This window comes from Mustela nivalis (genome assembly GCF_964662115.1).
Source record: "Mustela nivalis genome assembly, chromosome: 17".
Taxonomy (NCBI): Eukaryota; Metazoa; Chordata; class Mammalia; order Carnivora; family Mustelidae; genus Mustela; species Mustela nivalis.
Window position 1 is genome coordinate 29,656,531 of NC_139036.1, and position 13,219 is coordinate 29,669,749.

A 13,219-nucleotide genomic window follows, 5' to 3' on the forward strand; every position below is an offset into this window, starting at 1 on the left:
TTAATATACTGTGCCTTGAAAAGAGTATGTTTACGTGATTTTTTTTCTTGTTGCTCATGAAGCAGGTATTAAAAAAAAAAAAAAAAACCTCCTAAGCATCCCACAGCTAAAATATTCTACTAACAGAATACTTATAAATGAAAACAAAAGTATGTATTGATAGCAAGAGCACTGATCCAAAAGATAAAACACAAAAACCACCACCAACAACAAATTTTTAAGAGGTTAAAATCAAGGGGCACCTGGGTGGCTCAGCTGGTGAACCGCCAGACTCTTGATTTTGGCTTGGGGTCTCAGGGTCATGAGATGGAGCTCCAACTGGGCCTTCATGCTCAGTGGGGAATCTGCTTGAGAGTCTCTCCCTCCATCCCTCCCTCCATTCACACACACTTATGAGTTGTCTCTCAAATAAATCTTTAAAAAAGCGGGGGGAGAGAGGTTTCTGGGTGGCTCAGTCGTTAAGCACCGCCTTTGGCTCAGGTCATGATCCCAGGATCCGGGGATCGAGCCGGGCATCTGGCTCCCCCACTCAGAGGGAAGCCTGCATCTCCCTTTCCCACTCCCTCTGCTTGTGTTCCCTCTCTCTCTGTCAAATAAATATAATCTGAAGATGGGAAATGTAATGTTGTATCTAGCAAGTAAAAACCATCCAAATAGGGGCACCTAGGTGGCTCAGTGGGTTAAAGCTTCTGTCATTGGCTCAGGTCATGATCCCAGGGTCCTGGGATCGAGCCCCACGTCAGGCTCTCTGCTCAGTGGGGAGCCTGCTTCCTCCTCTCTCTCTCTGCCTGCCTCTCTGCCTACTTGTAATCTCTGCCTGTCAAATAAATAAATAAAATCTTAAAAAAAAAAAAAACCATCCAAGTAAGACAATTCTTTTTTTTTAAGATTTTATTTATTTATTTATTTTATTTATTTATTTTTAAAGATTTTATTTATTTATTTGACAGGCAGAGACCACAAGTAGACAGAGAAGCAGGCAGAGAGAGAGGAGGAAGCAGGCTCCCCGCCGAGCAGAGAGCCCGATGTGGGGCTCGATTCCAGGACTCTGGGATCATGTCCTGAGCCGAAGGCAGAGGCTTTAACCCACTGAGCCACCCAGGTGCCCCAAGACATTCTTTAAATATCAAAAAGGATTTCAGTTGATTAAAATCTTCAAAGATAAAAATATTTCTACCTCATCCTTAAAAATAATTTATTATATAAATGTACCATTCTAAGAAACAGTTTATTATATAATCAAGTATTTTAATTTCATAAATAAGGGTGGTTAGTAAAAATTTAGCAAAAAATATGGGGGAAACTTACAAAATAATATACCTTAAATATAAAAAAGGCTAAAATCACTCAAAGTTATAAATATTTTTTCCCCCAGGTAATATATATCACTACATGCCTGGGAACAAATATTTGTTAAATCATAGTATATGGGGGGGAGGTATGTGTATGTGTGTATGCGTCTCAGTATAAACTGCACAAATACAATTATATATATATACATTATGTATGTTATATATATAATTATATCTAGATGTATACATTATATAGTTATCTAAAGATACCCACATATATGATTTTTTTTTTAAAGATTTTATTTATTTATTTGACAGACAGAGATCACAAGTAGGTAGAGAGGCAGGCAGAGAGAGAGAGAGAGAGAGGGAAGCAGGCTTCCTGCGGAGCAGGGAGCCCGATGCGGGGCTCGATCCCAGGACCCTGAGATCATGACCTGAGCCGAAGGCAGCAGCCCAAACCACTGAGCCACCCAGGCGCCCCCCACATATATGATTTTAGTAGAGAAGATAACATAAAGTAACTTACTTTATTTTACTGTATTTTATTTTGACTTAAAATAAGTTAAATTATTTTGTTTCAGAATCTGGAAAGTTTTTTCCACAGACAGGAGGAAAGTTTTTGCATTTTTAGGGTTTTAGAGCATCTGGTGATTATAGCCAAAGGTATTGTATTGGAGAAGAGGAAGAATAAGCAATGACAAACACAGGAGGCTAGGATTTAGATGAAACTAGAATATGGAGAAGCAGTGCATTTGGAACTGGTAACAGGAAAAATAAACTCTCAGGTGTCTTTGTTATTTTTAAGTAATCTCTATGCCCAATGTGCGGCTCGATCTTACAATCCCAAGATTAAGGGTCACATGCTCTACCAACTGAGCCATCCAGGGGCCCCTAAATTCTAAGGTACTTTTAAATGATGAGAAACAGAATAAAAACTTAAGCCAGGGGCACCTGGGTGGCTCAGTGGGTTAAAGCCTAGGCCTTTGGCTCAGGTTGTGATTCCAAGGTCCTGGGATCCAGCCCCACATCAGGCTCTCTGCTCAGCAGGGAACCTAGTTCTACCTCTCTCTGCCTACTTGTGATCTCTGTCTGTCAAATAAATAAATAAAATCTTTTTAAAAAAAAAGATAGTAATTTTTTTTAAAAAGCCAAATTTTGATTTCTCAGTCCCAATGTATGCATAAAAATATATAAGAAAATATGTTTCCTACTAAATATGGAAAGGTAATGTCTTCCAGGGAATTTAACTTTTTATATCCTCTGCTTTATTTTTCAGGGAAAAGAAAACTGTTTTCACCATTACTATAGACCAATGATGATCATTTACTCTGAGACAGAGAACAAGGTATCAATCAGCTTTCATTCCTATCTCTCCTGCTGCTTCTCTGTGTAGTGCTCTAAAAGAGACCTGAAACATTAGGAAAAAGCTAATTTACCTTTTTAAAAAAAAATAAGACCAACACTCTTAAGGCTCCAAACAAGACCGGATCACAGCTTCAGGTCAGTAGAATTACAGCGCAGACACATAATCCTATTCATAAACAGCAACCAGTGTTAACAGTTGTTTCATTTTCTTCTTTTCTCTTCTCTCCAAGACTAATTAGCATTACACACAGTGTGTTCCTTGTTACAAATGCCTTCTTTCAGCGTTAGAACTATAGTATCTTTTGATTACCCACAACTCTGATCTAGTTTTTCAGTTATGCAAAAACCAAACACTCTAACACTTCAGACTAGCTAAACTAAAAAAAAAAAAAAAAAAAAATAGAAACAACTATCACAAGTGGATGTGACATGTATACTACCTTCACTTTGTGAATCATCATCACTTCAAAGATAAACTATAAAAGAAGACCTTTAAAAAAAAAAGAATACCTTTTTAAATACTTACTGCTGAAAAGCTGCCATTGTATTCTCCAAATTTTCTCCAGCACCTGTGAAAACATTAAATTTAAATTTCATTTACTAGCTAATTTCAACTTTTAAAAAAAATTTTTTTAATTTTTAAAAGATTTTATTAATTTATTTGAGAGAGCACACACATGCACAGGAGTTGGAGGGAGAAGTGGAAGGCAGAGGGAGAGAGAGAAGCCGACTCCCCTCTGAGCAGGGCTCAGGGCCCAATCCCAGGACCCTGGGACCATGATTTAAATGAAGGCAGATGCTTAACTGACTGAGCCACCCAGGCTCCCCTAATTTGAACTTTTTAATTTTTCCAGAAATTAACTTTAATAAGCTACATCTAGTGAATCTTGATGTTTACATACTGTATAGACATTACAAATTTTTTTTTAAGATTTTATTTATTTATTTGACAGAGAGAAATCACAACTAGACGGAGAGGCAGGCAGAGAGAGAGAGAGGGAAGCAGGCTCCCTGCTGAGCAGAGAGCCCGATGCAGGACTCGATCCCAGGACCCTGAGATCATGACCTGAGCCGAAGGCAGTGGCTTAACCCACTGAGCCACCCAGGCGCCCCGGCATTACAAGTTTTTTAAAGAATGTAATAGTATTTTGAATTCTTTCTGGCTGCACCAGGAAGAGTCAAAGATTAAAACAAAGCCGCAGCAACACAGAAAGGTTAGAACCTAAACATGTTTTTTAAGCTACAATATCTGCTCGTCAGAGGAAAGACAGAAGAGGACCTGGTATGTGTGTGTGTGTGTATATATATATATATATATATATATATCCTCAGAAACAGTTAATCTATCTCTTCTGCATCCCCAAACTCTCTTACGCATCTCTCTAGTAAGAATTTATCACATTATAGCATAAATTATAAAACTGACTCCTTTTCCTATGAATTACTGAAAATAAGTTCCTGTTTTAATCGCTTTGGCTGAAGACAACGTAGTGCAGTAGTTAAAGGTGGAGTTAGGATCTTTGCTCACAAATCTACTTGATATTTGCATGACCTTGGGAAAGTTACAAAACTTCCCTGAGGCTGAGCTTACTTATCTGTAAGAATGAGGGATGCCTAGCTATCTTAGTGGAGTGTGAGATTCTTGATTTCAGGGTTGTGTGCTTGAGCCTCACACTGGGAGTAGAGATTACATTTAAAAAATTAGCATTAAAAAAAATTTTTTTTATTAAGTCTACCCCCAAAGTAGGGCTCAACCTCATGACCCCAAGATTAAGAGTCACATGTTCTACTGACTGAGCCAGGAGCTTCCCCACAAAAATAAAAATATTAAAAAAGAAAAAAAAAAAAAGAATGAGGATAAAGGTTGGCACCTATTTCATAGGATTGGTGTAGTTAAATGAATTCACATGTCAGGTGTCCTACGTCATCAATTCGAAAAATGAGTTTTTCCCTTTTAACATCTCATAAGTTAGGATGCATTTTACAACAGATGGTGTGTAATAGTTTTTTTTAAAGACCTTAGAGAGGGTCTTTTTTTTTTTTTTCCAAGATTTTTATTTATTTATTTGACAAAGATAGACACAGTGAGAGAGGGAACACAAGCAGGGATATTAGGAGTGGGAGAAGCAGGCCTCCTGCTGAGCAGGGACCCAGATTCAGGGCTCGATCCCAGGACCCTGGGATTATAACCTGAGCCAAAGGGAGACACTTAACAACTGAGCCACCCAGGCGCCCCAGATGGTGTATAGTAGTTTACTTGGCAAGATTTTCTCTCTCTTAGCAGTATGTTAAATATGTGCATTTTAGGGGTGCCTGTGTGGCTCAGTCAGTTAAGTGTCCGACTCTTGCTTTTGGCTCAGGTAATGATCTCATGAGTGCAAGACTGAGCCATGTGTTGGGCTCTGTGCTGGGGTTGGGGTCTGCTTAAGATTCTTTCTCTCCCTCTCTCCCTCTGCCCCTCCCCTACCTCAAAAAGAAAAGAAAATGTGCATTTTATAATTAATGGCATTAGAGTTAATGAAATAGTTAATATTCTGTGAAAGTAAAGGATTACTGCTATTATTATTGCTATTGCCACTGTTACAGTAACTGATACTTGGTGGATGTCCACTGACTCATGAGTAACAAATATTGCAATGACAAAAAGGACACAGATAAAAAGTATCTAATTATCTAATATTATATATACTAGGTAGAATCAATTAACATAACACGCTAACCATAAGATTTAAAATATTTTAAAACTAAAAGATTTCAGTATTTTTTTTTAAGATTTTATTTATTTATTTGTCAGAGAGAGAGAGGGAGAGAGAGCACAGGCAGACAGAATGGCAGGCAGAGGCAGAGGGAGAAGCAGGCTCCCCGCTGAGCAAGGAGCCTGATGTGGGACTCGATCCCAGGATGCTGGGATCATGACCCAAGCCGAAGGCAGCCGCTCAACCAACTGAGCCACCCAGGCGTCCGATTTCAGTATTATTAAATTATTAATGGGATGTACAGGAAAAACACTTAGGAAATACTTTTCCAAATAATTAAGAAAAACAGTCCATTTCTTTTTAGCAAAAAGAAACACTTCAAGTTTATGACACTGTTCAAGTATTAGCATTAAAATGTTTCACATACAATACCACCTGAACATATTTGTGAGAGTATTAGAATTTTCTTCTCTTATATTGTTAGATTGTGCTTCCATGGCAACCTAATTAATAATCAGTAGAAACACAAAGTATGAAGAAATGAATATATTAGCTAAATGTTCTACAGTTCCATAGTTCAGTAGAGAGAAAGGAATACCCATGTAAAAAAAGCTACTTTGATTTTAGGTTTATTTTAGTCACTACAGTTGATGCACAAAAGAAAACAGATGAAGTAATTCTGAAGATTATAGCTTTTGTAAAAATAAGTGCTCTTTAAAAAGAAGTAAGTGCTCTTTCAAGGTTAAATGACTTTTTCTGTTTCTTTTTTTTTTTTTTTTTTGTATAAGATTTTATTTATTTGACAGAGAAAAATCACAAGTAGTCAGAGAGGCAGGCGGAGGCGGGGGGAAGCAGGCTCCCTGCTGATTAGAGAGCCTGATGTGGGGCTCGACCCCAGGACCCTGAGATCATGACCTGAACTGAAGGCAGAGGCTTAACCCACTCAGCCACCCAGGTGGGGTTAAGATTTCCTTAACTTTATTTATTTACTGGACAGAGAAAGAGGGAGAAGCGGGCTCCCTGCAGAGTGGGAAGCCCAACTTGGGGCTTGATCCCAGGACCCCGGGATCACAACCTGAGCCGAATGTGATGTTTAACCAACTGAGCCACCTAAGTGTCCGGTTAAGTGACTTTTAAAAATCTAGTTGGTGTTGGGGTACCTGGGTGACTCAGTCGGTTAAGCCTCTGATTCTTGATTTCAGCTCAGGTCATGATCTCAGGGTGGTGAGATCAAGCTCCATGTTGGGCTCTGCACTGGTGTGGAGTCTTCTTAGGATTCTCTCTCCTTCCCTCTGCCCCTCCTCTCTTTCTCTCTCTCTCTTAAAAAAAAAAAAAAATCTAGTTGGTATTTGTTTTAGTCAAAAACTATGGAAATATGTTATAATCAAATAATCAATATTTAAGAACAAAACACTCTATACTATGAAAAAAAAAGACAAAGAGTACTATTTTTTTGTTAACATTTTATGAAAATTAACTATCTTCCATATTTAATGAAGAGTGGCATTATTTTACATTTTTGCAAATCTCTTTAATGCTTTATAGAAGGCAGCTGCAGTCTCCTATCTGTTTCATTCATGTATACCAACCTTCACACAGATAGCCAGTTGGAAAGACACTTTTTTGATACTGCACCAGAATTTAACAAGTGGTAGTTTCTTTTTCTTTTCTTTTTTTGAAGATTTTATTTATTTATTTGACAGGCGAAGATCTCAAGTAGGCAAAGAGGCAGGCAAAGAGAGAGTGGGAAGAAGGTTCCCCGCTGAGCAGAGAGCTCCATTCAGGGGCTCAATCCCAGGACCCTGAGATCATGACCCTGGCAGAAGGCAGCGGCCTAACCCACTGAGCCACCCAGGCACCCAACAGTCATTATTTCTCAAAAGTTCCTTGCAATGTGAAATCTGAACCATATGAATGACTTTTTCTTACTCTATTATATGAAAATCCACTGCTTCATTTTGAACTTTGTTTTTTTAAGTAGGCTCCAAGCCCAGAAGGGCTTAAACTCACAACCCTGAGATCAAAACCTGAGCTGAGATCAAGAATCAGCACCCGTAAGTTCATCTTGAACTTTGAATAAATCTTTCACTCATGCATGGTTTTAGATCATGCATTGGTCTTTGGAAAATACTAATTCACGAAATCGTGCTGATTTCCTAAATATTGACACATTTCATTATACAATATTTTTTAAAGTCACATTTGTTAATTCCTCATCTCATCAGAAAAATCTATAAGAAAGCTATCAAGCTCACAGTGGAGTATACAAGTTTTCCAAATTTCTAATTTTTGCTTGAAACCTCAAATGTAATCATTGGCACTGCCTTAAAATGTAGCTTATTTTTCTTCTAATGACAGACTCATTTTATAATTTTCAAGACTACATCTGCTGAATACTCAAGTCTGAATAACTGGTTTCAGTTTTTTTAAGTAAAAACGGTGTTCTGTGGGAAGAAAATAAGGGCTAATTCAGCTCACAATTCAGATGATTGCATAAGTGCTCTTCCTCAAAACAATCACCATCATACTTTGATATGCAACAAAAGTATTGGGGCGCCTGGGTGGCTCAGTGGGTTAAAGCCTCTGCTTTTGGCTCAGGTCATGATCCCAGAGTCCTGGGATCGAGCCCCACATCGGGCTCTCTGCTCAGCAGGGAGCCTGCTTCCCCCTCTCTCTCTGCCTGCCTCTCTGCCTACTTGTGATCTCTGTCAAATAAATAAATAAAATCTTTAAAAAAAAAAAGTATTCTGTATGTACTTCCAATTTTGTCACACAAAATATGAGAAGTTTTGGGGTGCCTGGGTGGCTCAGTGGGTTAAAGCCTCTGCCTTCGGCTCAGATCATGATCTCAGGGTCCTGGGATCAAGCCCCACATCGGGCTCTCTGCTCAGCGGGGAGCCTGCTTCCTCCTCTCTCTCTGTCTGCCCCTCTGCCTACTTGTGACCTCTGTCTATCAAATAAATAAATAAATAAAATCTTAAAAAAAAAAAAAAAAAGAGAGAAGTTTTGTGTGGGGTATCCAGTGGCTCAGTCAGTTAAATGTCTGCCTTTGGCTCAGGTCATGATCCCGGAGTTCTGGGATCTAGCCCCAGGTTCATTCTCCACTTGGGGAGTCTGCTTCTCTCTCTGCCCTCACCCAACTTGTGCACATGCATTTGTGCATGGCTCTCTCACTCTCTCAAATTAAAAAAAAAAAAAAAAAAAAAGTTATCTGTACTCAGAGTGCCTGGTTGGTTCAGTTGGTAGAGTATGTGACTCTTGATATCTCAGGGTCATGAGTTCAAGCCCCATGTTGGGTATAGAGCTTACTTAAAATTAAATAAAAAAAAAAAAAGACATTCATTTTTAAAAAGTTACGTGTAAAAAAAAAAGTTACGGGGGCTCCTGGCTGGCTCAGTCAGCTAAGCATCTGCCTTCGGGTCAGGTCATGATCCAGGTTCCTGGGATTGAGCCCCACATTGCGTTTCCTGCTCTGCAGGAAGTCTGCTTCTCCCTCTCCCACTCCTCTTGCTTGTGTTCCCTTTCTCTCTGTATCTCTCTGTGTCAAATAAATAAATAAAATATATATTTTTTAAATGTTACATATATATAGGGCTTAAATGTAATAAAATAATTTTTATTAATACATCAAATATATCCTTAAGTGAAACTGCCTTTTTAAATTTTTTAAAAGATTTTATTATTTATTTATTTGTCAGAGAGAGAGAGAGAGAGAGTACAAGCAGGGGGAGTGGCAGACAGAGGGAGAAGCAGGATCCTTGATGAGCAAGGAGCCCAGTGTGGGACTTGATCCCAGGACCCTGGGATCATGACCTCAGCTGAAGGCACACACTTAACAACTGAGCCACCCAGGCATCCTGAAACTGTCTTTAAAAAAAAAAAAAAAACTGTGAGCACATGATAGTAATCGTTTGTATCTGGGTGATATAGGTTCATGGAGTCTTAATACTTTTGCATATATCTGAATGAAATGATATTTTGGTTTGGGGAAAACAAGTTAGAAAAAAATAGGATAGAGATTCAGTACTCTGAAATCAATTTTCCCACAGGTAATATAATTTTTACTAATATTTACATTCAGAGTTTGTATGTTTGTCTTTTATGTCTGCTTTTCATATTAATTTTATTATTCATTTAAACCTAACAGCTTAAGCATGAAAACATTAAGATCTTTGATTTTGTAAGTTTATGAAATTAATACCCAGTATTAAATTAAACAATGAGAAGACAATCAAGATATTAATAATAGAAGCTATGCACTGTATTAGCACCTTATATATTATTTCATTAAAACCCACACAACCAGAAAAAAGTTGGGTAGTCACATAGCCAACTAGGGGAACTACAATTCAAGCATAAACTATATATGTTATTCATAGTGGTCCTTATTCCATATTCTACTTGTTTATAAAGCTTGGAGATAAATTCCACAATGATAACACCTACAAATTACCTGTTAGATTCATATGGTGAAAACCTGGAGAGTAACCAAGGGACTAATTAAAGAGTATGCCATTCCTCTCCAAGGAATTATTTGGTGGTAGCTCTTGTCTCATGAAATTATTTGAATTCCTTTTGTTACCGGTTATATCATTTATAGAAGCACACTTTCCACTAATTTTCCTTTTCCTTCCATAATCAGTTTAAACAATGCCTGGCTTTGCATATCACCATCTGACATATAAACAAATGTTTAATTTTTAATTAGTTATTAAGTTATGAAATGGGAAAGAGCATGAGTGTCACAGATTTTACATGCTGTCCTAATATGTTTATAATTCCTCTGCTTACATCATACTTACATCATACTTACATCATACCTCCCTCTTCTAGTTCACATTTTTCACTTCTCTGAAAAGTCCCATTTCTCTTTATTTACAGCTTCACTATAAACTTCCCAAGTTTTCATTCTATATTAACTTTTTCTCTCTTATATAGTGTTTCATAATTTGTAATCAGTTTCTTTCTTTCTTTTTCTCTTTCTTTCTTTCTTTCTTTCTTTCTTTCTTTCTTTCTTTCTTTCAGAGAGAGCAGGGGAGGGGCAGAGGGAGAGGGAGTTTCAAACAGACTCTGTGCTTAGCACAGAGCCTGAGAAGGGGCTTAGTCTCATGATCCTGAGATCTCGACCTGACCCAAAACCTAGAGTCAGACACATAATCAACTCTGCCATCCGTATGTTCTGTGATCAGTTAATTTCTGATAGGACAGGAAAAGTAAAGGAAACATTCTCTTCTGGATCTTTAATTAGATTTAGATGCTGTGAAGGAAAGAAATGTCTGTTTAGTTTTCTTTTTGTCTCCCAAATGCTTTATGTACCAATAAACACTGTAGAGTTGTTTTATAGATATGCTCTAACCACCATTATTTACATCTTTGTCTACACGATCAATGTGTGTGATGTTTAGAAAGCCAATGACAAATATGACCATGCATTAGCCACATGCACACAAAGAAACCTTCAAAATTAAGTATTTTCTGATATTGGATAAGAAAGCATAGTTCAAATAAAACATATCCTAATGTTTGAGATATGATCCGATCTCAAAACGAAATTTTTCAGTAAATCAAGCAATAGAGTAAGTTCCTTCTTCATTTCTTTCTTTTTTTTTCTTAAAGATTTTATTTATTTATTTGACAGAGAGAGAGATCACAACTAGGCAGAGAGACAGGCAGAGAGAGGAGGGAGCAGGATCCCCGCCAAGCAGAGAGCCCGATGCGGGGCTCGATCCCAGGACTCTGGGATCATGACCCGAGCCAGCCGAAGGCAGAGGCTTTAACCCACTGATCCACCCAGACGCCCCCCACACCTTTTTTTTTTTTTTTTTTTTTAAAGAGAAAGAGAGAGAGAAAGAGAGAGAGAGAAGAGCAATGGGAGAAGGAGAGAGAATCTGAAGCAGGCTCCAAGCCCAGCACAGAGCCTAACACAGGGGCGCAATCTCACAACCCTGAGATCATGACCTGAGCTGAAATCAAGAGTCAGGACCTTAACCAATCAGATGCCCTCTTCTTTATTTCTAAATTCACTTGTTCCTTCAACATTTACAGTGTGCCTTGGAAATAGTATATGTAATTTACATAAGTGCATAAGGAGCTTGTAAGGAGTAGAAATGGTGTATACTAAGAGTATTTCTCAATATGGGTTCCCTGGAACACTGCAGACTTGGTTTTGTATCTCAAGAGGAAAAAACTGGTGAAATCTGTATGTACAGGTATAAGAAAAAATTAAACACACTAGTAGCACAGAAGGATATTCAAACTGTATATTGATACACAGGCAGCATTTACCAACTAACTACCACACGTATGCTCTCTTCAATGATAAGTGGTTTTTATTATGTATCTATCATAAATTCAGTAATTTTTCTATATGATATTTTTATATTTAATTTTTCTAAACTTGTATACAATTTAAGACATATATATTTTTTAGCCATTGCTGAAAATAAGTACATTTTAGTTTGCTTTCTTAAGCAGAAAAGTAGTATTAAATAAATGATAAACAGGGGCGCCTGGATGGCTCAGTGGGTTAAAGCCTCTGCCTTCAGTTCAGGTCATGATCTCAGGGTCCTGGGATCGAGGCCCACATGGGGCTCTCTGCTCGCCCAGAAGCTTGCTTCCTCCTCTCTCTCTGCCTGCCTCTCTGCCTATTTGTGATCTCTATCTGTCAAATGAATAAATAAAATCTTTTAAAATAAATAAATAAATAAATAAAGCAACCTCATTGCTAATAAGGTATCAGTAGGAATGAGTGAACCAGTTGAGGAAATGAATGAGGAAAAAGTTCTTGTCGAAAGGGCACCTGGCTAGCTCAGATCAAGAGCATGTGACTTTTTTAAAAAATAAATATTTAATTTATTTATTTGACAGAGAGAGAGCACAAGTAGGGGGAGTGGCAGGCAGAGAAAGAGGGAGAAGGTGCTGAGCAGACAGCCTGACATGGGGCTCAATCCCAAGACCCCAGGATCATGACCTGAGCCAAAGGCAGATGCTTAACCATCTGAGCCACCCAGGTGCCCCGAGCATATGACTCTTGATCTTGGGATTGTGAATTTGAGCCCCATGTTGGATGCAGGGATTATGGAAGGAAGGAAGGAAGGGGAGGAGGCGGGGAGGGAGGAAAGAAAAGAGTTCTCATTGAAAAGTGAGGAAGAGTTCCCTAAATATAGGAATGAGGGAACAAGAAGAGAAATAATTGATAAGTTTAAGGATGCAACTGCAGAGTGCCACTTCCAGTGACACTTTTAAGACTCAAATTGATGCTTTAATTTCGTCCTTGAACATCCAGTTAAAGTTTAGGACCCAGAAGCAGCCAGCGTCCAACAGCAAATTTACCCTCAAACTTATTACTTGCCAAATTATTCTGTGGCAGGTTAGCCAGACTGTGACAATACTCTGTCTCAAGATTGAGAGTGGAAGATTAAAAGGGAAGGTAGGGATTTCATGGGTTGGCAATTCTTCTTATTCTTTAGCCACTGATCCTAGTACATAGACTTTTTTTTTTTTTTTTTTAAGCCTGTTGCTTAATTCATTTGCTTCATGGAGATAGATTAAGGAGTACTGGAGTAACTTATTTCCATATTTCCCTATGGTTATACCTCTAGCCAATTCAGTTGGCATCTGAAATAAATGTACATACACTGTGATTCCAGGAGGTGCCTGGATGCCTCAGTGGGTTAAGCATCTGTCTCCAGCTTAGGTCATGATCCCAGGGTCCTGGGAGAGAGCCCCACATCAGGCTCTCCACTCAGTTAGGAGCCTATTCTTGCTCAAGCTCTGTCTCTGTCTCTCTCTGTATCTTAAATAAATAAAAAATATATATACATTATGATTCCAAATATCAGAAAATAGGTATTTAAAGGATAT

The 13,219-nt window shown here is 38.2% G+C and overlaps 1 protein-coding gene and 1 long non-coding RNA gene across 6 annotated transcripts in view; one reads left to right on the forward strand and one right to left on the reverse strand.

Moving 5' to 3' along the window:
• Positions 1-13,219, forward strand: part of LOC309851133 — a 124,224-nt gene that overhangs the window by 84,757 nt on the left and 26,248 nt on the right. The window contains exon 4 of one of the 4 annotated variants that reach the window (XR_014304639.1): positions 2,572-3,179. The exons of the other annotated variants lie outside the window; for them this stretch is intronic. This is a non-coding gene — a long non-coding RNA (uncharacterized lncRNA). Of the gene's footprint in view, positions 1-2,571; positions 3,180-13,219 lie in introns of those variants that run through there. 4 annotated transcript variants of the gene reach the window in all.
• Positions 1-13,219, reverse strand: part of GDPD1 (glycerophosphodiester phosphodiesterase domain containing 1) — a gene marked incomplete at its 5' end in the record, with an annotated part of 54,580 nt that overhangs the window by 37,838 nt on the left and 3,523 nt on the right. For both annotated transcript variants that reach the window (XM_082705940.1, XM_082705941.1), the window contains one exon: positions 3,187-3,229. In XM_082705940.1, coding sequence (XP_082562066.1) covers positions 3,187-3,229 — 43 coding nt within the window. The remainder of the gene's footprint in view (positions 1-3,186; positions 3,230-13,219) is intronic.